The 24628-nt window shown below is 34.7% G+C and overlaps 1 protein-coding gene and 1 long non-coding RNA gene across 2 annotated transcripts; one reads left to right on the forward strand and one right to left on the reverse strand.

Moving 5' to 3' along the window:
• Positions 1–456: 456 nt before the first annotated feature.
• LOC123530457 (tubulin-specific chaperone cofactor E-like protein) lies at positions 457–24628 on the forward strand. The gene is made up of 8 exons (XM_053521389.1): positions 457–935; positions 9554–9683; positions 15177–15322; positions 16101–16282; positions 20621–20960; positions 21745–21896; positions 23143–23227; positions 24148–24628. The coding sequence occupies exons 2-8, from the start codon at positions 9563–9565 to the stop codon at positions 24385–24387; spliced, it is 1266 nt and encodes a 421-aa protein (XP_053377364.1). The 5' UTR covers positions 457–935; positions 9554–9562; the 3' UTR covers positions 24388–24628.
• Positions 3693–6538, reverse strand: LOC123536718 (uncharacterized). Its single transcript, XR_008366708.1, has 3 exons — positions 5990–6538; positions 4844–4949; positions 3693–4250 (listed from the first exon to the last, which is right to left on the reverse strand). It is a non-coding gene; the product is annotated as an uncharacterized LOC123536718 (long non-coding RNA).

The following is a 24628-nucleotide window of genomic DNA, read 5'->3' on the forward strand; positions in this document are numbered from 1 at the left end:
ATTTTAATGTTTTAGGTCATAGTTTTCTTTTTTCTGAATCATAAAAAAAGATGACTTTAGAAAAAAATAATTCAAGGGGAATAATCCAAAAAGCTTAACTATGATAAAGTCTAAAGGAGATCCAGTTATTTCCCTTTCATTCAGAAGTTATTTGTGTTTTTAAAATATGTTTGTAAATTTGAGTAAAAAATAAAAATGTTTTACTGTAAGGGTGTCCGGGATCTGCAGAATGACTATTTCCAAGGGAAATAAATAAATATGTAATTAACATAGTAATGTTGGCTTTACCTCCCTTTCACATTAATAACAAGTTCATTTCAGCTGATGTTCTTAGATGTATTTCCTTGAAAAAAATCTACTCTAAGGTTATCTTAACTGTTACAGTCTGTATTAGCATGTCTTTAAGATATATATTTTTAATAAATGATACAAATAAATTAATATTCTAGGTGTCTTGGGGTGTCTTGGGGTGAAAAGACCTTCAGGTAATTTACCGTATAGAGACAGATTAGTACGTCTTAACTTGCCAACGCTTCATTATAGAAGATGTAGATATGATCTCATTGAAATTTTTAAGATTATAAACGGTTTTGAAGACATCCGCTATGATAAGTTTTTCCAGTTTAATGATCTAACACAACACAGGGGCATATCTAATAATTATCTTCAAAATTGAAAAGCCTAGATGTAATAAATCCATGAAACTGAACTCATTTCCTGCTAGAAGTATAGATTCATGAAACAACTTAATTTTAATTGAAGGAAGAGACAGTATGCAGCGCAACAGTTGTAAGTTTTAAATCAAAACTGGACAAAGAATGGGCATATAAAAGATTTAGAACTGACATGATATATGAACCGGGCATAGTTAATGATATCACTCTTATAGGGGGAGTATACAAGTCGTCGACTTAAGAAGACTCAGAAGAATCAAGGTATCAAGACACTTCGACACCAAGTCCAAAACTGAAATTATTTGAGAATATTTTTATGATTTGATTCAATATTAATTTGACTTTGTTTTTGAATGCTGTATAACTTTTAAAATATTGTAACAGTCTCAGGAAAAATGTTCAGCCTCGACCGGGACTCAAACCTCGGACCTTCGGCTTAATACTGTGCCAACGCTCTACCAATTGAGCTACCAAGGCCAGATACGAGAACCGGTACACACCTTTCAGGGATATAAATTAGCAGGGGCCGGCTGCCCAGTAACCCACGGCCCCTAGATTTTGCGGTGGGCCCCTAAATTTTTGGAGAAAATTACCATATACCCCAGTGGTTGGGAAAGGAGGTCGCGATTTCGCACATTAGCTTTTTACTTGTTAACTTGAGTTTTCAAAGAGAAAGTAGAGCTATTGCACTCATTGTTCACATTGTAAAAATTACTTTCCCAACAGTGTTTTTCCCCTATTTCTGAAAAAAATTCCCCTAAAAAATGTTTTTTAACATAATCCCAACCAACAAAACCCTTTCTGGATGTACATGATGAAGTAGACTGTACCATTTAATACATGAGACAAAATGATGAATGTGTTTTTAAATAATTTTCTTTTTTATTGTAACATATTTATGAAAAACACTGCTTTCATCATGACACAATTTTTCCCCTATATTCTTCTTACCTAAGTAATAATAAAAGAAACACAATGTCATTCTTCTCAATATAATTTTTATGGCATACTGATGTACTATACTTTTAGCTCACGCCAACATTGCTGAGGTGAGTTATTGGTGATCACTCTGTCCTTAGCTTGTGTTTGCAATAGAGGCTGCATTTTTCACTTGATCTTCCTGAAATTTGATCAGATTGATTGCCTTGATGGAAACTAGGCCAAGTTCAAATAAGGGTCATCTGGGTCCCAAAACTATGTCACTAGGTCAAATCAAAGACAAACCTTGTGTATGCAATAGGGCTGCATTTTTCACAGGATCTTCATGAAATTTGATCAGATTGTCTTGATGAAATCTAGGTCAAGTTTGAATATGGGTCAATTGAATATGGGTCAACTGGTATCAATAACTAGGTGACTAGGTCAAATCAAAGAAAAATCTTGTGTATGCAATAGGGCCTGCACTTTTTCCTGGATCTTCATGCAATTTGATCAGAATGTTTATCTTGATAAAATATAGGGCCAGTTTTAATATGGGTCAGTCTCATCTGAGGTAAAAAACTAGGTCACCTGGACGAAATAAAAAAAATTTTGTTGTATGCAATAGCCAATAGGGGTGCATTTTTCACAGAATATTCGTGGAATTTGATCAGAATGTTTGTCTTGATGAAATCTAGGTCAAGTTTGAATATGGGTCATCTGGTATAAAAAACTAGGTCACTAGATCAAATCAAAGAAAAACCTTGTGTATGCAGTAGGGGCTGCATTTTTCACTGGAAGTTTATGGAATTTAATCAGATGTTCGTCTTGATCAAATCTAGGTTAAGTTTAAATATAGGTAATCTGGGTTAAAAAAACTAGGTTGCTCGGTCTAATCAAAGAAAAACTTGGTGTGTGCAATAGGGGCTGCATTTTTCATCTGATATGCATGAAACTTGGTCAGAATGTTTGCCTCCATGAAATTTCGATGTCTTTTGATTTCTTTTATCGTAGTCTTTGCTGTGTATGTCATTTACAGGGGTTGTTTTAACAGGAGAGTAAATGTGCATTAACAGAGATTTCCACTCTCCCATGCTATTAACACACCTTTTCGTATACATTGTATACATATATATATGTGTGTTCAATGGGAAAACATAGATATATTGCGACCCTAGAAGAGAGAATTAGATAAAAAAAAAAAGTCAGCTTGATCAAACAATGCTGATATTCCAGTGCACTTCATCAACATGTAATGATGTTGAGGAACAATATATTAAATCTTAGCTTTTTACTTGTTAACTTGACTTTTCAAAGAGAAAGTAGAGCTATTGCACTCACCCCGGCATCGGCATCGCCATTGGTTAAAGTTTTTGACAAAGTCAAATATCTGTGTTAATAATCAAAGCAATTGACTTGAAACTTAAAATAACTAAGCTTTCAAAGTCTACACCAGGAGAAACAATCCCCATAACTGTGATTTAAATTTTGACAGAGTTATGCCCCTTTTTAACTTAGAATTTTTTAGCTCACCTGCTTTTTTGATCGTCCGCCGTCCGTCCGTCCACAATTTCCTTGTGAACACAATAGAGACCACATTTTGGGTTCCAGAGTTTAGGCCCCTCAAAGGGCTAAAATTTGCTGTCTTTGGATTGTGAACACAATAGAGACAACATTTTGCAATCGGTTATAATCAAACTTGCAAACAACTTGTATTGGCATAATATCTCAGTTCCTTTCGAAAACTGACCAGATCCCATAATGGGTTCCAGAATTATGGCCCCTCAAAGGGCCAAAATTTGCTATTTTGGCTTTTGCAGCCATATAGAGGCTTCATTTACAGTTTGATTTGATATAAACTTGCAAAATATTTTCAACAACAATAAATCTTGGATTCCTTGATGAATCTGTCAGATCCAGTTATAGGTTCCAGAGTTACGGCCTCTGATTGAGCCCTGACCCGTCTCTAGATTTGCCATGGAATTCTATGGAAATCCATAGAAAATATTCCATGGAGTATTCGGACTACCAATTTATATCATCTTTTTATGAAAAAAAAAAATACGAAAAAGAAATCCGTGGAGCTCCATAGATTTCAATGGAATGCTACAGAGTTCCGTGGAAATCCATGGCTTTCCATGGAAATCCACAGCTTTCCATGGTACACCACAGATGACCGCGGAAACCAGCGAAATTCCATGGCAATCCGTGGAGTATTCGGACGGCTTGCCATGGCAGATATCTGTGGAAATCTGTGGAAATACCATGGAAACTTGTTGGTGACAGAACTGGACTGAAATAAAAATCAGAAACCATTATGCATGTCACATCTTAATTTATAATTTCATAACAGTCTGTAGTATAACAAAACTGCTTATGAATTTTGACATTTCTTCACTAGGTGACAGAAAATAGAACAAACAATATAGAGCTAAAATGTCACCAGTTTCTATACAGATCCACTGTCATTGTAGTATATCAATGTTTGTTATAATTCAGTATAGTCAGTATAAGATTATGCCATCACTTTCAACTAAATGTAACTATTGGTTGAGAAATTTTCTGTCACTGTTCGCCACCATCAGTGTAAAATACCATGTAGTTTTCATTAACCGCCACAAAGCCATCATTTGCCATCAGTTGCCTCACTGCATTAACCTGTTGAAATAATAAACCAAGAGATATTAAACCAATTAAACCATAAAAGCAATTACTTCATTAGTTTTGTCCTTACTTCATAATTTCAAAATTTAAAATGGTATTCAAAGTAGTGCATCTTTATCATACAGGCAACACTGCAGATTTAAGCAAGTAATAACATTACTTATTATATTTTCAAGAAATTGTATTTTTAAATTTGATTTCAAATGTTGGTAGAATAAGGTTCCAAAAAAAGGCATGCAGACAGATATTCACTGTTTTGGGGTAGTGATCAGTAGGTTCAACTTATGCATTGCTATTATTGTATAAATGGTGACCTAATTTAAATTCTACCAGTTGCCTGCACTAACACCAAAAGTTGTGTTGAATGCCAAGTGATAACTTAATTTGGTACTTTTTTAATCATTAAATAAAATATTGGTCTGGACTTGATATAAGGGAGATAATTATAAAACCTGTCGTGGGTTCTGCTTGCAATTATGAAGTTCATCCATTCAGCTGTGTTCGGGAAAATTGTCAGTTGCTCACTTTCAAACTTAGAACAATGGTAGTGTGTACATGTTATTTATAATACTATAGTAATTACTTACATGTCTTTGAATTTTTGGATGGAGCCTCCTTTGAACACAATACATTGGGTCACTAAACTGAATTATCTCCATTCATTCATTCATACTGTATGCTGTTTATATACTCCTGAAAAACAGATATAGTTCAAAACCTAGATATCCATAAAAAAAAATTGGTTTATTATTTATTACGTATGTCAATGACCTGAAACTAAAACTATACATCATCATGATGAATAAATGGGGCCAAAAATATCTTATCAGCAGCATCATAAATATTTAATTATATACTAGTATTCTGTAAGAATCCTCTAAAATGAACACATACATCTGTACATTATAACCAATTTTCATTTACTTGTACATTCCAGTTTATATAGTGTTGAAAAGAGTAAATGTTAGACATAGATTTTCATTTTAGTAGGCTCCTTCGTTAATAATTTAATATTGGAGCTAAGGGACTAGACATCAACTTCACTGAAAGATTCTATCTTTTTTTGTAAATATAAAAATCATATTAATATTGAAAATAACTAGAAAGTTGAATATATCAGAATTCAAAAGAAAAAGTAATAGTAACTAAATAACAAATAGCTGCTTAATATGTGTATTATTGCTAAATTTTCGAAACAGTGTTAAACACTTTCAAGAAAGAGCATAATCATCGATTAATAACAAGTAAATAATCCATAAACATTTCTTTCTACTAAAAACATAATTCTCATTACCTTAACATAAATGTGTGCAACACCAATAAACCAATTTAATAACAGGTTAAAAACACATATACTATAATTCTCTGAATTTACTTTGTAAACAGTGGTCAGCTGACTGGTAGCATTGTTTACCCTGTAATACAGCAGTGCCACCTGTGGAGATAACTGGACTGGCTTATATTCTATTGACCCCATTGATTAATTTCATTTAAAAAGTATCCAATTTTCCTTTTAGTAAATTAAAAGTATTATAAACTAGAAATTACAGCTGCTTAATAGTTCTTTGCAAAACAAAAGCTGTTAAATAAATGAACAAAAATCATTTGTTGCATAACACAATGAAATCTAAGCCACCTGCTTCCAGTTTGAATCCATTTACTAGTTTTGTTACTTTTGCTATAGGTATTCTACATTGCTGTTGGAAAATCTTGAATAAATTTTATGAACTCACCTGGTGTATTCTTTTAGTTATTGTTAACTTCCAAGCTGCATGTAAACACAGTAAAATAACTCCATCCTGCTCTCAAACAAAGAACTTCCTGTGTAGATTTGAAATTTAGATATGCTTGGGCAAATGTGTCATTTACAGTCAGCTATTGGAGGATAAATCTAGGATGTTAAAAATATTTTTGTACCACAGGTTGATTTTATTCCACTTACATACTCATTATTTTTGAAGTTTGCCCTGATATTAAACAGAAAAAAGTTCAGGATTACTTTTTGAGGTACAATTACAGCCCCCAGAAGTAGTTCACAGACTTTATTTTCATTGGTTGATCTCTTGTTATGAGTTTCTAAATATAAAGCAGACAAGATCTTATCATGCAGTCTGGGATAATCTCCTGTTGTGAGACAAGCAACAGGTACACTACAGAAGATTAAAAGAACCAAATCATTTATTACTTGATTAACTAAGAATCCCTTGGACAGGTAATTTTTAATGAATGTTGGTGTAAAGAATTGTAATATTATATATGTAACTACTGTTAGTGCTGTTCTTTTTGGTGTTATTCTAGGAGAAAAAGTCATGAGATTTCAATAATTTTTTTTAAGATTAGTTCAAAATGAATCTATCTGCTAGGTGAGTTTATATGACAAGTTGCATTACAATAAATGTTTTTCAGTAAAACCTGCTTTAGCAGTCACCTCTATTAAGCAGCCAACCTGTCTTAAGCAGCCAGTGTCTCATTTCTCAAAATGGTCATTCATTCTATAAATTACCTGCATTAAGCAGCCATCTGCCATAAGCAGCCACTTTTTCCTACTGCCTTGGCTGGCTTCTTAAGACAGGTTTTACTGTAATTCCATTAGTTGTTTTACCTATCTAATTAAGTTAGTTGTAGTTATTGGTCATTAAACATACTAATCCATTAAAATATTCTATGTTCACAAGAAATACCTCCAAAAAATTCTAAGACCATAGTTTTCATCAATTTCTATCACAAAAATTTTCTAAGTTATTTTCTATGCTATTTTCCATCCAGTCCAACTTTCCATGGCAAAAGCTCCTGTTTCCGTGGAAATTGATCAATATTTCAGCTGTAATCCGTGGAAATCCATGGCAAACTTACTGTTCCATTCAATGTCCGTGGAAAATTTCAATATTCCACAGATTTCCAGGCTTTTTGCCACGGAACTCCATGGAATTCCATGGCAAAAGCCTTATTACCATGGCAAATCTAGAGACGGGGAAAGAGCCAAAAATTGGTAGTTTTTACCTTGTGAACATGATAGAAGTGACATTTTATATTTGAATTTAACCACACTTACACACAACTTCAAAAGTCACAGGGCTCCAGATAAGCATCGTTTTATCGTTAAAATGAAATGATTTTCATCAAAAACGAATTAAATTCCAAAACCTGTCATTTAAAAATGAATTGAATTTCAATTTCAGTTGTTTCAAAAATGCTTAAAATTGCCGAAAAGGACAAGAACCATTTTACGATAGTTATGTTGACACCGATACATTTTGTCAGGGTGTTAAATTACGATTACACCGCTAACGCAAGTCAGCGATAAAATCTGTACACCACACAGTTATTATTGTGGAAAAGTGATCTCCCCTCCTGCGAAATTAAGAATTTGGCGCCAGCAGTAAGAAAGCGAGATCAAGCAAAAAATAAACTGACAGCGCATTGTCTTCTATGATTAATTTTTTGACAAGGACAGAAAAATCTAATGAAGAAATCATACATGGAATTGTGACAGAGATCGTAACAAATGTCATTGATTCTGGTCAGCAAAAGCTCATAAAACATAGTGGATAGTAACTAAGACTGAAGAATGTTCATCTGTTGCTTTATAAAATCCATGTACATGTAATACCCTATGAAGTTGAACTATTGGTAAAATGCTTGTTATTAAATGAATGATAAATATGCTCCCTCCGACAAAAAACAGAAACTAAATTTTAAAATGTTTAACTTTTGCGACAGAAAACTAATTGAAAATTAAAATAAAAAAACTAATAGAATTTGGTAGTTAAAAAACTAACTGCGGAAAAGATCAAGAAGTGAAAAACTAATTGCATGGAAATTTATCTGGAGCCCTGAGTCACAATAAGATCTCGGTTCCTTTCGAAAACTAGCTAGATTCCATCATGGGTTCTAGAGTTACTGCCTCAGAAAGCGGCAAAATTTTCTTTTTTGGCCCTTTCAACCATATAGAGGTTTCATTTATGCTTTGATTTGATACAAACTTGCATAGAATGATCATCTTAATGATCTCTAGGCCTGGATCGAAACCGTGTCATGTTGGGTCAGAAACTAGGCCATCAGGTCAAATCAAAGGAAAAGCTTGTTAACAACCTAGAGGCCACACTTCCTTCATGAAACTTGGTCAGAATGTTTTTCTTGATGATTTCTAGGCCAAGTTTGAAACTGGGTCATATGGGGTCAGAAACTAGGTCACCCAGTCAAATCAAAGGAAAAGCTTGTTAACACTCTTCAGGCAACATTTATGACCCTATCTTCTTGAAACTTGGTCAGAATGTTTATCTTTATGATTCCTAGGCCAAGTTTGAAACTGGGTCATATTGGTCAAAAACTAGACAAATCAAAGGAAAAGCTTGTTAACACTCTTGTTCATTTGATGTGCATGAAACTTGGTCGGAATGTTTGTCTGCATGAAATATCGTATGAATTTTTATCTGGGTCATACGGGGTCAAAAACTAGGTCACCAGGTCAAATCAAAGAATAAGCTTGTTTACACCCTTGGGGGCACATTTTTGATTCTATCTTCATAAAAGTTGGTCAGAATGTTTGTTATCATGAAGTCTTGGACGATTTTAAATCTGGGTCATGTGGGGTCAGAAACTAGGTCACTAGGTCAAATCATTGGAAAAGCTTGCATACACTAGAGGTCACTGTTTTTGCTCCAATCTTCCCGAAACTTTATCAGAATGTTTGTGTTCATAAAATTTTGGACAAGTTCGAATCTGGGTCATGTGGGGTAAAAAACTAGGTAACTAGGTCAAATCAAAGAAAATGCTTGCTTACACTCAAGAGGCCACGTTTTTTGGTCCAATCTTAATGATAATTGGTCAGAATATTGTCTCCATGAAATCACTAGGTAAAACATGTTTACACTGTTATGGTGTGTTACACAGGTGAGCGACCTAGGGCCATCTTGGCCCTCTTGTTTGTTAAAGTTTTTGGTAAAGTCAAATATCTGTGTTACTATCAAAGCTTTTGACTTGAAACTTAAAATATTTATTTACTATCAAAATTTACACCAGGAGAAACAATCGGATTATCCCCATAGCTCTGATATGAATTTTCACAGAGTTATGCCTTGCACTGTATGCACTTGGTAGTGTAGTCTCAAAACTCTATGGATAAAAGATTTCAACTTACTTACACTTCTAAAAAATAATGGTTTAAGGAGTTGAAAATAGTTCTGTGTATTAAAGTAATTTAAAATATTCTTTCACAGCATATTTTTTTTACAGAAATTGCAAATGTAACATTTTTCCATCTTATTTTGATCATTTAGTTTATAATTTTATATTAGCACAGAAAAATGCGGACATTAGCAGGGGCTGTCCATGAGAAATATGATGACACAGGAGAAGATGGAGGTGCCAATGACAGTTTCATACAAGTGTTCATTCCAAAATCTGGGCCTCATGTTGGATCTAAGGGTAAGGTCCAGTACTGTTGTATCTTAACTAATTGGTACTACACTTTTTTCTTACATAAGTGGCTCTGTACTTCTTATATTAGTGGCACTTAAATTTTTTCTTATGTAAGTGGTACTGTACTTTTGTTTGAAATAGTACTGTACATTAAATTTTTTTAATCTGTAATAAGTGGTAGTCTGTTCTTTTTAACTTCAGTACTTCCATGAGATGTTTTCATGGATGTGTTAGTGTGTGAGATGGAATAGTGACTATTAAAAAAGCAACACTAATTGCTTATAAAAGTCTTAATGATATTGTCTTGCAATATTTGTTAAAGAAATTTATACCTTTATATACGTTAACTTTCGGAAATTAAATCAGAGGAAAATCTTGTTAACACTTTAGAGACCACATTTGAAAGAAATTAGAATTGGTCAGAATGTTTGTCATAATGAAATCTCGGTCAAGTTTGAATATGGGTCATCTGGGGTCAAAAACTAGGTCACCCAGTCAAATCAAAGAAAAACTCTTATGTATGCAAGTAGGGGTTGCATTTATGACCGAATATTCATGAAATATGATCAGAATGATTTTTAGCTCGACTTTTCGAAGAAAAAGAGGAGCTATTGCACTCGCCCCGGCGTCGGTGTCGCTGTTGGTTAAAATTTTTGATAAAGTCAAATATCTCTGTTACTATCAAAGCTATTGACTTGAAACTTAAAATGGTTATTTCCTATCAAAGTCTACACCAGGAGAAACAATCCCCATAACTCTGATTTGATATTTGACAGAGTTATGCCCCTTTTTAACTTAGAATTTTTTGTTAAACTTTTTGATAACATCAAATATCTTTGTTTCTGTCAAAGCTATTGACTTGAAACTTAAAATAATTAGTTACTATCAAAGTCTACTCCTGGAGAAACAATCCTCATAACTCTGTTTGAATTTTGGCAGAGTTATGCCCCTTTTTAACTTAGAATTTTTGGTAAAAGTTTTTGATAACATCAAATATCTCTGTTTCTATCAAAGCTATTGAATTGAAACTTAAAATAGTTATATACTATCAAAGTCTACACCAGGAGAAACAAACTCCATAACTCTGATTTTGAATTTTGACAGAGTTATGCCCCTTTTTAACTTAGATATTTTGGTTAAAGTTTTATAAAGTTTTACTGGCAAAGCTCTAAGTCAGAGTCAAGCACCGAGAAAAGTCGAGCGCGCTGTCTTAAGGACAGCTCTTGTTCTTGATGAAATCTAGGTTAAGTTTGAATCTGAGTCATCTGGGGTCAAAAACTAGGTCACCTGGTCAAATCAAAGAAAAACCTTCTGTATGCAATAGGGCTGCATTTTTCATTTGATGTGCATGAGACTTGGTCAGAATGTTTGTCGCTATGAAATTTTGGATAGGATTTTATCTGGGTCACGTGGGGTCAAAAACTACTAATTACATTTGTAATAGGAATCTAACTTTTTGTAATGTCGAGTCATTTTGTTTCTGAAATAAACCTCTAAAAGAACATATAAAAAGTGATGAATGTCATGAAATGTCACTTAACCCTTACCCTGCTAAATTTCTATAATAAACTTGTCCATCTTTCAATTTGGAGAGTACCATTAACTGTTAAAAAGTATGCATGCAAAAAAGGTACTGACTGAATGGTGAATAGTGCAGGTCATGATCAGAGGGCTGATCATGCATGATCTGCCACAATCAGTCGTGTCCAGCATGATAAGGGATAAATTTGATTGTCCACCTTAAATAATCTGTGATTTTGTGGTTTAACAAATCGAATAAAATTGTTTGGAAATCACCTCCATAGGAATTGTACCACATGGTCACAGCCCAAGTGATATATTGATGTACATTCTGATGAGAAGTGATAAGTTATTCAATGATGAAATTACTGTTAAGTTTGGGATACGTTTCTAGCTCGAATATACCTAGTATTGTGAGAACTATCCTACTCAACCCAGGGTTACTGTCCCTTTCGTGTCCACACCTTAGTTTAAGTTTTGATGCACTTTCACTTAATATCTGTTATAAATTACTAGATGGATTAAATTTGCTTCAGACTTAAAATGTAGAAATTATATTCCTCATCCCCACGCAGTTCAGATGACACAAGGGCCATAATTCTAGCTCCAATTTTTCAAAATATGCCCCCTTTTTACTTAGAATTTAGTTTATTTTTTGATGCATTTTTAGCTCGACTATTCAAAGAATAGGGGAGCTATCCTACTCGCCCCGGCGTCGGTGTGAGCGTGAGCGTCACACAAATGTTAAAGTTTGCATACCACCCCAAATATTTTCAAAGTCCATTGAGAAATTGCTTTCATATTTTGCATACTTGTTTACCATCATGACACCAGTCTGTAAAAAGGAGGAGGCAACTCTATCAAGCATTTTGACTGAATTATGGCCCCTTTTCGACTTAGAATAAATGTTAAAGTTTGCGTACCACCCCAAATATTTTCAAAGTCCATTGAGATATTGCTTTCATATTTTGCATACTTGTTTACCATCATGACCCCAGACTGTAAAAAGGAGGAGGCAACTCTATTAAGCATTTTGACTGGATTATGGCCCCTTTTCGACTTAGAATATGCTTATTGTAATGTTAAAGTTTTACTCATTGCTTATATTATACTATCAAGCACTGAGAATAGTCGAGCGCGCTGCCCACTGACAGCTCGATCTTGTTTAGCTCCACTATTCCGAGAATAGGGGGGCTATTCTACTCGCCCCGGCGTCATTTCTTTGTTACTATTACTTATAGCTTACTGTTAGTTCACATAAACATTGTCCAGCATACAAACAAAGTATGTGCACAGGCTGGGCCCATTATACCCAAGGTCAAGGTCACAAAATTGTTATACTTGGAATTATTTTCTTGTTAAATTTTTTTCGAAAGCTTTGTTTATAGACATATCTTTGGTATTTAAAAGATAATGACTTGAAATTAAAAATATTTATTTATAATCATCATCTGCATTGTGTGGTTACAAAACCCATAACTCTAATTGTATTATTGACAGAATAATGCCCCTAAATTTGTACTTAAAGTTGTTTTGCAGTCTTCGCTTTCTGGATATAACTTTAATGCAATATAAGATAAAGACTTGAAACTTAAAATGTATCTTTATCATCATCATCTGCATGTGTGGTAACAATCCCCATAACTCTGATTTGTATTTTTGACCAAATTATGCCCCTTTCATACTTAAATTTTTTAACAAACTTTGTTTTCTGGACATAACTTTGGTACTGTATAAGATAATGACTTGAAACTCAAAATATATCTTTACCATCATCATCTGCATGTGTGGTAATAATCCCAATAACTCTAATTTGTGTTCTTGATAGAATTATGCCACTTGGTGTATCTTCCTTTTAAAGTAGAGGTCTCTTATTGAGACATATTATATTCATTTTACTGTCAAATCCCCGAATAGTGGAGCGCGCTGTCTTACGGAGAGCTCTTGTTTATTTCTGTAAGTACAGAAGGGATTTCATTTAGACTAACAGTATCACCCACATCCTATGACACAAGGGCCGTCACTCTTGCACCAACATTCATGAATTATTCCCACATTTTACTTAGAATTTCTGGTTAATTTCTCCATTATTATGCAGTGTATTTAATTTGGACTTAAAATAGTTCTTCCTCATATGACAAAAAGTTCATAACTTTTGCACTAATATTTTATGAATTTTACTTAGAATTTTAGTTTAATTTTTATGGGTTTGTTTTTCATGATAAATGCCGTTGTTAATAAATGGATTTGATTCAAACTTTGACTGATTGTTCCACATCATCATCCACATCATATGATGCAAAGGACCATAACTCTGGCACCAGTATTTCATAAATAATTTCCCCTTTTTTCTTAGAATTTCAAGTTAAGGTTATGATGCTCTTTTTCTCTATCTCACTTATTACTAAATGCGATTTTATTCAAACTTAAGATAGTTGTTTTTTTATGCCCCCGAAGGGAGGCATATAGTTTTTGAACCGTCTGTCCGTCTGTCGGTCTGTCAGTCTGTCAGTCTGTCCGCAATTTTCGTGTCCCGTCCATATCTTTGTCATCGATGGATGGATTTTCAAATAACTTGGCATGAATGTGTACCACAGTAAGACGACGTGTCGCGCGCAAGACCCAGGTCCGTAGCTCAAAGGTCAAGGTCACACTTAGACATTAAAGGATAGTGCATTGATGGGCGTGTCCGGTCCATATCTTTGTCATCGATGGATGAATTTTCAAATAACTTGGCATGAATGTGTACCACAGTAAGACAACGTGTCGCGCGCAAGACCCAGGTCCGTAGCTCAAAGGTCAAGGTCACACTTAGACTTTAAAGGATAGTGCATTGATGGGCGTGTCCGGTCCATATCTTTGTCATCCATGGATGGATTTTCAAATAACTTGGCATGAATGTGTACCACAGTAAGACGACGTGTCATGCGCAAGACCCAGGTCCGTAGCTCAAAGGTCAAGGTCACACTTAGACGTTAAAGGTCATTTTTCATGATAGTGCATTGATGGGCGTGTCCGGTCCATATCTTTGTCATTCATGCATGGATTTTAAAATAACTATGCATGAATGTATGACACAGTAAGACGACGTGTCGCGCACAAGACCCAGCTCCGTAGGTCAAAGGTCCTAAAGTCTAACATCAGCCATAACTATTCATTCAAATTGCCATCGGGGGCATGTGTCATCCTATGGAGACAGCTCTTGTTTCCATATAATTAGACATTTGGTGCATTACTCTTGCAGACAAATTCCATGAATGATATGAGCCACGCCATGAGAAAACCAACATAGTGGGTTTGCGACCAGCATGGATCCAGACCAGCCTGTGCATCCGCGCAGTCTGGTCAGGATCCATGCTGTTCGCTAACAGTTTCTCTAATTACAGTAGGCTTTGAAAGCGAACAGCATGGATCCTGACCAGACTGCGCAGATGCGCAGGCTGGTCTGGATCCATGCTGGTCGCAAACCCACTATGTTGGTTTTCTCATGGCACGGCTCATATCCCTTTCATGCTTGATTAATGTTTTGATACACTCATCCTGTCTCTGTTATTACATTTGACTCAGACTTAAACTATTTCCATTTACATGTATATTCATACCCATTGCAGTCATTAAACATGCCAGTGTCATCATAGCCCTAGCTTCCTCAGATTTGTCCTTTAATTCACTATTCTGAGTGCTGAAATAGTTGAGCATGCTGTCTGCTGTGCAGCTTTTGTTTCAATGTCAGCAAGCCATCTACTTTACAAACACCTGTGTTGTGTCTCCCTTGTTTTTAGCAAGCTAATATATGACATTTGATGCTATATCTTATTTACTATGACATACTGTGTAACAATGGTTTTATCCTTTAATAACGTCACATTTCCAGTCTTCTGTTTTTTAATAGGAAAATAAATCCAGTTGTGCTAGAATTACTCATGAATGTTTATTTTATGTTTAAGAATTTCAAATTGTTTCTGTGCAATTTTACAGATTCCGGGAAAGCACATTTACCGCAACGTTTGACTCTAGACAATCTGCAGATTAGCAGTGCAGGAGATGGAAAAGAGATCATAGAATTATGTGGACATGTTAGTGAATTAGACCTCACCAAAAATGTCATCACAGACTGGAAAGAGGTAACCATGTATTTGTCATTGATGCGAAACATTTTTAGCTCGACTTTTTAGAAAAAATGTAGAGCTATTTCACTTGCTCCTGCGTCGACCTTGTTGGTTAAAGTTTTTGATAAAGTCAAATACCTCTGTTACTATCAAAGCTTTTGACTTAAAACTTAAAATAGTTATTAACTATCAAAGTCTACAACAGGAGAAACAATCCTCATAACTCTGATTTGACTTTTGACAGAATTATGCCCATTTTTAACTTAGAATTTTTTGGTTAAAGTTTTATAAAGTTTTTACTGGCAAAGCTATAATTCAGAGTCAAACACTGAGAAAAGTCGAGCTTACTGTCTTACGGACAGCTCTTGTTTTAAATTGTTTTCTTTTTAATAAGAACTGCTTTAGATGACTAAATTACAAATGTGTGTCACATATTGTGTCATTCACTAAGTTGTCGGGATTAACAAGTTTAAAATCTTTCATTATGACATGGGAGGAAACCATGCTATCAACTTTGTGTAAGGGCAGCATGAGTATTGCCCCTTTATTGCTGTGAAATCATTTCATTTTTTTCTCCAAGCAGTTTCATTGTTTGGGCCAAAAGTGAGAGCAGATGGTTGTCATTGGCCGTTGTTTTAACAGTGTTAAAAGCAAAATCTTGGTGTGATGATGCGATTATTTTGAATTACTGTATATCCTAGGTTGCATTATATGTATGTATGCTACATTATAGCTTTGAAGTGTTTTCCTATTTTTGAATATTATTTTCATGTTTTTCGACTTTATTTTTCAGGTATTCTGTATATTAGAGCATGTACCTCACTTACACTTCCTGAACCTCACCATGAATCCATTAGACGATGATACCTGGGATTGTGGTCTGCAGAAACAGTTTCCAAATCTCAAAGATATTGTCTTAAACAGTACTGGAGTATCCTGGTCTCTTGTTGCGAAACTACTGTCATGTTTTCCAAAGTAATTTTTCTTGCCGTCTTGAGCTCATTTTTGTGCCCCTCCCAAAGGGGTGGTGGGGGAGCACATAGAATTTCCTTTGTTCCTAGACCACAAGTGTCCTATTGACACACATCTTGTCTATGACCACACTGTACTTTGTCAAAGTTTGAATCTGTTTAAGGATGGTCCTCGGACTATTTTCTTCCATTTTTATTCAAAGCTGTTCACCTCAGCTACACATACAGCCAACCAGCAAAAACATAGAACATCTTCAACAACATTTCTATAATTGCATAGTATTTAACCCTTAGCCTGCTGGCGGCAAGTGATTCTATTCTGCCTTTGCGACCAGTGCAGACCAAGATCAGCCTGCACATCCATCTACATTGTTCACTATTCAGTCAATATCTTTTTGGTGAGCACCCCTTTTAACAGTTAATGGTACTGTCCAAATTGAAAGATGGACAAGTTTATTATAGAAATTTAGCATAAAACAGGAAATAACCAATTATCTGTACATATCAATAAAATGATGATCCTCTGACATGGACTTTCCGACTACATGTCAAGTCTACAGGGGTTTTATGGACCCTTATGAGACCAGACATGATCCTGTTTATTGGGGATTAAGATGTCTGGCATTTGTGGGGTCACTTATATAGGAGATTTTCTTTGCCTTTAAGGGTTAAATAAATGTAATGTAAGGTTTTGAAGATAAATCAAGACAGTTTTGATTTTGCAAGTTTGTCTGTTAGACATAAATTACTTAACTGTTGTTTACTGAGTGCAAACTGGTTCAGTAGTCTTTGCAAATTAGCAGTCTTCGTAAATTAACAAAGTCTTGGTGAATATGCAGAGTCTAAGTAAATTAACAAAGTCTTGGTAAATTAGTAGAGTCTTGGTAAATAAACAAAGTCTTAGTATATTAGTAGAGTCTTAGTAAATTAACAAAGTCTTGGTAAATTAGTAGAGTCTTGGTAAATAAACAAAGTCTTGGTAAATTAGTAGAGTCTTGGTAAATTACCAAAGTCTTAGTATATTAGTAGAGTCTTAGTAAATTAACGAAGTCTTGGTAAATTAGTAGAGTCTTGGTAAATTAACAAAGTCTTGGTAAATTAGTAGAGTCTTGGTAAATTAAAAAAGTCTTGGTAAATTAGTAGAGTCTTGGTAAATTAACAAAGTCTTAGTATATTAGTAGAGTCTTAGTAATTCAGTAGAGTCTTGGTAAATTAACAAAGTCTTGGTAAATTAGTAGAGTCTTGGTAAATTAACAAAGTCTTGGTAAATTAGTAGAGTCTTGGTAAATTAACAAAGTCTTGTTAGATTAGTAGAGTCTTGGTAAATTAACAAAGTCTTGGTAAATTAACAAAGTCTTAGTATATTAGTAGAGTCTTGGTAAATTAACAAAGTCTTAGTATATTAGTAGAGTCTTAGTAAATTAATGAAGTCTTGGTAAATTAGTAGAGTCTTGGTAAATTAACAAAGTCTTGGTAAATTAGTAGAGTCTTGGTAAATTAACAAAGTCTTAGTATATTAGTAGAGTCTTAGTAAATTTACGAAGTCTTAGTAAATCAGTAGAGTCTTGGTAAATTAACAAAGTCTTGGTAAATTAGTAGAGTCTTGGTAAATTAACAAAGTCTTGGTAAATTAGTAGAGTCTTGGTAAATTAACAAAGTCTTGTTAGATTAGTAGAGTCTTGGTAAATTACGAAGTCTTGGTAAATGAAGAAAGTCTTAGTATATTAGTAGAGTCTTAGTAAATTAACGAAGTCTTGGTAAATCAGTAGAGTCTTGGTAAATGAAGAAAGTCTTGGTAAATTAGTAGAGTCTTGGTAAATTAACAAAGTCTTGTTAGATTAGTAGAGTCTTGGTAAATTAACGAAGTCTTGGTAAATTAACAAAGTCTTAGTATATTAGTAGAGTCTTAGTAAATTAATGAAGTCTTGGTAAATCAGTAGAGTCTTGGTAAATTAACGAAGTCTTGGTAAATCAGTAGAGTCTTGGTAAATGAAGAAAGTCTTGGTAAATTAGTAGAGTCTTGGTAAATTAACAAAGTCTTGGTAAACAAGCAAAGTATTGGTAAATTACAATATCATAGAATTAGCAAATTACTGATGAATTAGCATTTTTGGTTTATGTAAAATTTTTGATTTGTAAGATTGAAAAGGTTTCTGTCATTACAGTCATGAGATTTCTCTGAAATTCAAGACATAAATAGAGCATCATGTGACATATTTATGCGACCCTTCGAAGAAGGTGGGGTATATGGTTTTGCAGATGTTGGTCGGCCGGTCTGTCTGTCTGTAGACCAATCCGTTTCCACTTGGTCCATGGATCATGAAAGTTGATAGGGAGGTTGGTCATGACCAGAAGATGACCCCTATTGATTTTGAGGTCATTAGATCTGGATGATAACTTGAAAACACTTGGTCCTAGGATCACGAAACTTGATAAGGATGTTGATCATGACCAGCAGATGACCCCTTTAGATTTTGAGGCCAAAGGTGAAGGTCACAGTGACCCGCAACAGTTAAACCGTTTCCCGATGGTAACTTGAGAACGATAATGGGTCTAAGATCACGAAATTCAATACGGAGGTTGATCATGACCAGCAGATGACCCCTATTGATTTCAAGGTCACATTGACTCAGTGCATTAGAACTTTTTTGCCAAATAATTAAAGAATGCTTTGGTCTAAGATCACATTTGATACGGAGTTTAGACTGGTAAAAGACCTATAATTATTGACTTGAGGTCAGTATGTCAAACGTCCAGTGCACAGTGACCAAATGATTTCTGTTCCTTGTGCAATTACTGATTGCATCAGGGGTGTGGGGGGAGCATTTCGTGTTCTACGAGCTCTTGTTCTCTTAAAGTAACTTCGAATTCTTAAATAGTCACTCTTATAATTTGTAAATCATTAATATTTTAATAATATTTATAAATATATTATTGATAGTTTGCTGGCTTTTTTTTAGCTCACCTGAGCACAAAGTGCTCAAGGTGAGCTTTTGTAATCGCCCTGTGTCTGTCGGTGATGGCGGCGGCGGCAGCGTCGTCAACAATTTGACTGTTAACACTCTAGAGGTCACAATTTTGACCCAATCTTAATGAAACTTGGTCAGAATGTAACCCTCAATAAAATCTTGGATGAGTTCGATATTGGGTTATCTGGGGTCAAAAACTAGGTCACCAGGTCAAATGAAAGGAAAAGCTTGTTAATACTCTAGAGGTCACAGTTTTGGCCCAATCTTAATGAAATTTGGTCAGAATGTTACCCTCAATAAAATCTTGGACGATTTCGATATTGGGTCATCTTGGGTCAAAAACTAGGTCACCAGGTCAAATCAAAGGAAAAGCTTGTTAACACTCTTAGAGGTCACATATTTGGCCCAATCTTAATGAAAGTTGGTCAGAATGTTACCCTCAATAAAATCTTGGATGAATTTGATATCGGGTCATCTGGGATCAAAAACTAGGTCACCAGGTCAAATAAAAGGAAAGGCTTGTTAACACTCTAGAGGTCACAATTTGGGCCCAATCTTAATAAAACTTGGTCAGAATGTTACCCTCGATAAAGTCTTGGAGGAGGTTGATATTGGGTCATCCGGGGTCAAAAACTAGGTCACCAGGTCAAATCAAAGGAAAAACTTGTTAACACTGTAGAGGCCACGTTTATGACTGTATCTTCATGAAACTTGGTCAGAATATTAGTCTTGATTATCTACAGGTCAAGTTCAAATCTGGGTCAGGTGGGTTTAAAAACTAGGTCACTAGGTCATTTCAAAGGAAAAGCTTGTTAACACTCTAGAGGCCACATTTATGACTGTATATTCATGAAACTTAAAATGTTAATCTTGATGATCTTTGGGTCAAGTTCGAATCTGGGTCATGTGGGATCAAAAACTAGGTCACGGGGTCAAATCAAAGGGAAAGTTAGTTTACACTGTAGAGGTCACATTTATGACCATATCTTAATGAAACTTGGTCAGAACGTTAAGCTTTATTATCTATAGGTCAAGTTCAAATCTGAGTCAGGTAGGGTCAAAAACTAGGTCACTAGGTCAATTCAAAGGAAAAGCTTGTTAACACTCTAGAGGCCACATTTATGACTATATCTTCATGAAACTTTAAATGTTAATCTTGGTGATCTTTAGGTCAAGTTCGAATCTGGGTCATGTGGGGTCAAAAACTAGGTCACAGGGTCAGGTCAAAGGAATAGCTTTTTAACACTTCAGAGGCCACATTTATGACCATATCTTAATGAAACTTGGTCAGATTGTTAATCTTGATGATCTTTAGGTCACTAGGTCAGGTGAGCGATACAGGGCCTTCATGGCCCTCTTGTTTATTATTTCAGTCTAACAGAGTTACATGTAAGTTTGAACAAGTACAAGATGGTTGATTTTCCGGCAGAGTTTGTTCATAAATCTCTCATTAAACTCTTTGTAAATAAAAGTGAAATAGAAAACTGGACAGAAATATCTAAACTGGGTGTTGCATTTCCATGCCTGCAGACATTAAACATCATAGATAATGGTATATGTGAGTTGTCACCAGAAAGTGAGTTCCAAGAATTCCAAGCATTGACAGATTTGAATATCAGCAAATGTCAGATAGGATCATGGGAGGAAGTGGATAAATTCGGACACTTTCCAGCATTAATAAATCTTAGAATTACAGACTTGCCACTAGTCAAGGCAAGTAAATATTTTTGTCTTTTTAGATGAAATAGATAACAGTTTTATGCCAAGAGTTACATATTAGGAAAATTCTGTTGTTATTCCTAGAGAATATTACTTTAATAGAATATATGAGATCAATTGGAAGCATAGAATGCAGCTAAACAAAATAATAGCTGACTCAGTAAGAGTTTTATTGTGTTCATGTGAGGTAATGGGAAATGCAACTCCCCTCACATCCCCAAGCACTGGTCTAAGCAGAAGTCTATTATACAGATATTGAATGGACTTCAACGGGTTTAACCATATATATCAGAGATACAGTGTAACCTTATTAAAGACACCCCTGAGGACTAAATATGACACTACAGGGCAGGTAATTTTGTTTCCAGTGAGACAATGTTCTGAGAAAATTAACATCTCTAGAGCAACAACATATTTCAGCTTTCCCAGAGCTGTTCACACTAGTCAGCTTGCACTGTACATCAAAGTTAGCTCATTGCAAGTGAATACCCAACCTGTCCTTATAAGTTGAACAAAGACTGTTAGTCTTAAATCTACTATCACTCTGCTTCAGGTATTAGAATTATTTGGTTTTGTTTTGTGGAGAATTGAGTTATACTGGTCAGAAATTTCTAAGTGTATTTTTTCTGTCAGCTGAATGTTTCAGTAAGAAAGACGATAAGAAAGACATTTGCAAATAGAATTTTCATTGTTCTGTAATAGTACTAATGCAAGAGTTTGTTATTTAACAATAAAGTTTTAGAGCCCTTGTAACTATTGTAACATGTTGTACAAACAGGATTGGGAAGCAAAGGAGCGACGACAACATCTGGTTGCCCGTTTGCCAAGCATCAAACAGTTAAACGGCAGTACAATAACAGAGACAGAGAGAGATGAAGCAGAGAGGGCATTTCTTCGATATTTTATGGATTCTGAGGATAGACCTGCAAGGTTTGCAAATTTTCAGACTGAAGACTCTGATGTTTTCTTTTCTGTTCCTGCATCAATGACTTGTATGTAGGGGCCTGTATTTTGACATAAAGGGGAAGTGTAGTATAATTAATTTAAGACAATTGTATAATTATAAAATCGAAACAGTGAATTTTGTGCAAGTATGTTACTATTAAATCGTCAACTACCTCAATAAGCTAGTTGTAGAGTGTCCACTTCGAGTGCAAGAGGTCATGGATCATATCTGTGGCCGTGTCATACCAAAGACATTAAAAATGGTACCAAAAAGCTTCCTTGCTTGGCCCTCAGCATTAAAACGGAGACAGGCTTCTTTTCTCTCATACCCTCATGGCAATGGATTGCATCAGGAATGAGGTGTCGAGAGTGATTAATATAAGTTGTAACTTGCTTCACAATCGACCTAAAATAAATTAGTATAAAACAATAAAGTCTTACATTAATCAGCATCTTCTAGTCTTCTATAGCATAATATTTGTGGATAATAAAATGGACTAAATACTTCATTATTCAAATTGTTTTGCTCATTGTCGGTCTGTTCGTTTGTTGGTAGACCATTTTGTTTGTGATCAATAACTAAAGAATGTTTCATGTCACACTGGTCGAAATTGATAGGATTATTGACTGTAAGTCAGTAGGTGACTCTTGTTGTTTTGCAAGTCACTAGGTCAATGTCACAGTTAACTGGAGAATGAAAACAGTTTCTGCTCAACAACTAAACACTTTTGCCTACAGACTTCTGAGGAGCATTGCCTGTGGTCAGAAGATGACCCTTGTTGTTTTGGAGTTCAGTACTTCAAAAGTTAAGATTACAGTGTCCTCGAGACTAAAAATAAGTAGATTGCTTTGGCCAACAGTGTCAGAATTTATAGGATGATTGTAAGTGGTCAATAGATGATCAGTTCTATTCTGAGGGTCAGTAGGTCAAAAGTCAAGGTCACAAACATCTGGATTGAAAATGGTTTTAGCTCAGTAACTTGAGAATCCTTTGGTCTTTTGCCTTCTGGCTTCATAGAGCTGCCTCTTCTCAGTAGATGACTTGTATTGTTTTTGGAATCAATAAGCCAAAGGTAAAGGTCACGGTGACCTTTGGACTGAATGTGTGACAGGCTATCATTGGGGCTTATGTGTTTTGCTCTCTGTTTTGATCAGTTAAGGGATTACACTACGTGCCAAGTGCATTAAGAACAAACTTTTGTACCTTTTTAATGGAATTATTATATTTCAGATATGCTGAATTAGAGAAGATACATGGTAAGCTGGATCCACTTGCAAATGTGAAATTTGAGAGAGCAGTCTATATTAATCTTCTGGTAAATATAATATTATCTTTTTTCATCTTAGCTTCCAGATTAAAGTAGTAATTTCAGGAATCAATTGTGACTTATAATGTGAGTTCCATCTAGATGTAAACTGTCTAGGGATGTTTAAAGTTTGTGGAGACCAAAGGCCTTTTCACACATACTTTAAACAGGCAGACTAAATCCATATTGTAACTGCATATTAATACTATACTTAAAGGCAGTGGCCTCCAGATAGTATGACAACAAAAAAAATATTTTTTTTAGATATCTGGAAATTAATGCTATATTTCTTAAGAAGCTTTAGAAATATTTAAAACTTAGTTACTGACAGACTATATGTTATGGAAACATGAGAATGTGTTGTTTTTTACTACTTTTTACGATGAAAATCAAAAAGTGTTTGTAACGCTTTACTTGAGGTAAACTGCCTCGATTATAAATATCTAAATTTAACATGCATTGAACACTAAATCCTCCATAGCATTATTGGTAACAACAGCATAAAACTTCTTTATTGTCGCAGTGGTCCAAGTTTGATTCCGGATGTGGTCATCTTTTTTTCTTGATTTGGCATTTTTAAAATAGTTAGAAACAAAAACTCATATTCTAATGTTCATAATATGACCAAACTTCAGTTTGAAAGGAAGATCATTTTTTATCCAAATTCTGGAGGTCAGTGCCGTTAATATTTAATATTAATAATACACAATTTATTCCTTATACAGTAGAACAATGAAAACTTAAGGTAGTAAGGGGATGAGCATCCAAACATAAACCACCGGGGACCACATGAATTGCTCGAGGTAGCACTGATGCTCAAGCCGTCAAAGCTCTTAGTGAGAGGTATTTCACAGTGTAGCCTGCTAAACTACAATTATAGTGCAGTGGTAATTCAAAGAGAAAAAAAAAATGTTATATTTCTATAACAGGTAAAATTTGAAGAAAAGGAAGAGCTTATGGACATTTATGTTAACCAGACTCCAGGCGATTTAAAGAAACTTCTACGCAATTTCACTGGGCTACCTGTGGCGAAAATGCAAGTATATTATGTCGAAATGTTTGAAGGTAAAATAAAGGATTATGTAGAACTGAAATCGCTAAGTAGAAAATTGTTAAGCTATAATATGAACCTTGGAGATGAGATCCATGTCCATAGGAAAAATTGTTAGTATAATAGAATGCAAAATTAATGATGTTGTACTGGCTAACTATAAGTTCAAAAATGAAATTTAAGAGCAGTGGGATTTTTCAATTTTATCATAATGATTTTATGTCTATTTTAACAATTTCTGTCTTATGTCTACAATTTAGAAATGTACTAGATTACCCAGGAAGTTTTGAATTTATAATCCATAAAAGAATTATATATGACTCTGGCCAATTGAAGGTCTCATTCAGTGCCCCCCCCCC

The sequence above is a fragment of the Mercenaria mercenaria genome, chromosome 13, assembly GCF_021730395.1.
Source record: "Mercenaria mercenaria strain notata chromosome 13, MADL_Memer_1, whole genome shotgun sequence".
In the NCBI taxonomy this organism is placed as follows: Eukaryota; Metazoa; Mollusca; class Bivalvia; order Venerida; family Veneridae; genus Mercenaria; species Mercenaria mercenaria.

Bases quoted from the DNA above. Each gene is read 5' to 3' on its own strand.
- LOC123530457 (XM_053521389.1), top strand. From the start codon at position 9,563: ATGCGGACATTAGCAGGGGCTGTCCATGAGAAATATGATGACACAGGA. The intron at 15,323-16,100 runs GTAACCATGTAT...TTTATTTTTCAG, and splicing joins TCATCACAGACTGGAAAGAG to GTATTCTGTATATTAGAGCA. The intron at 20,961-21,744 runs GCAAGTAAATAT...TTGTACAAACAG, and splicing joins CAGACTTGCCACTAGTCAAG to GATTGGGAAGCAAAGGAGCG.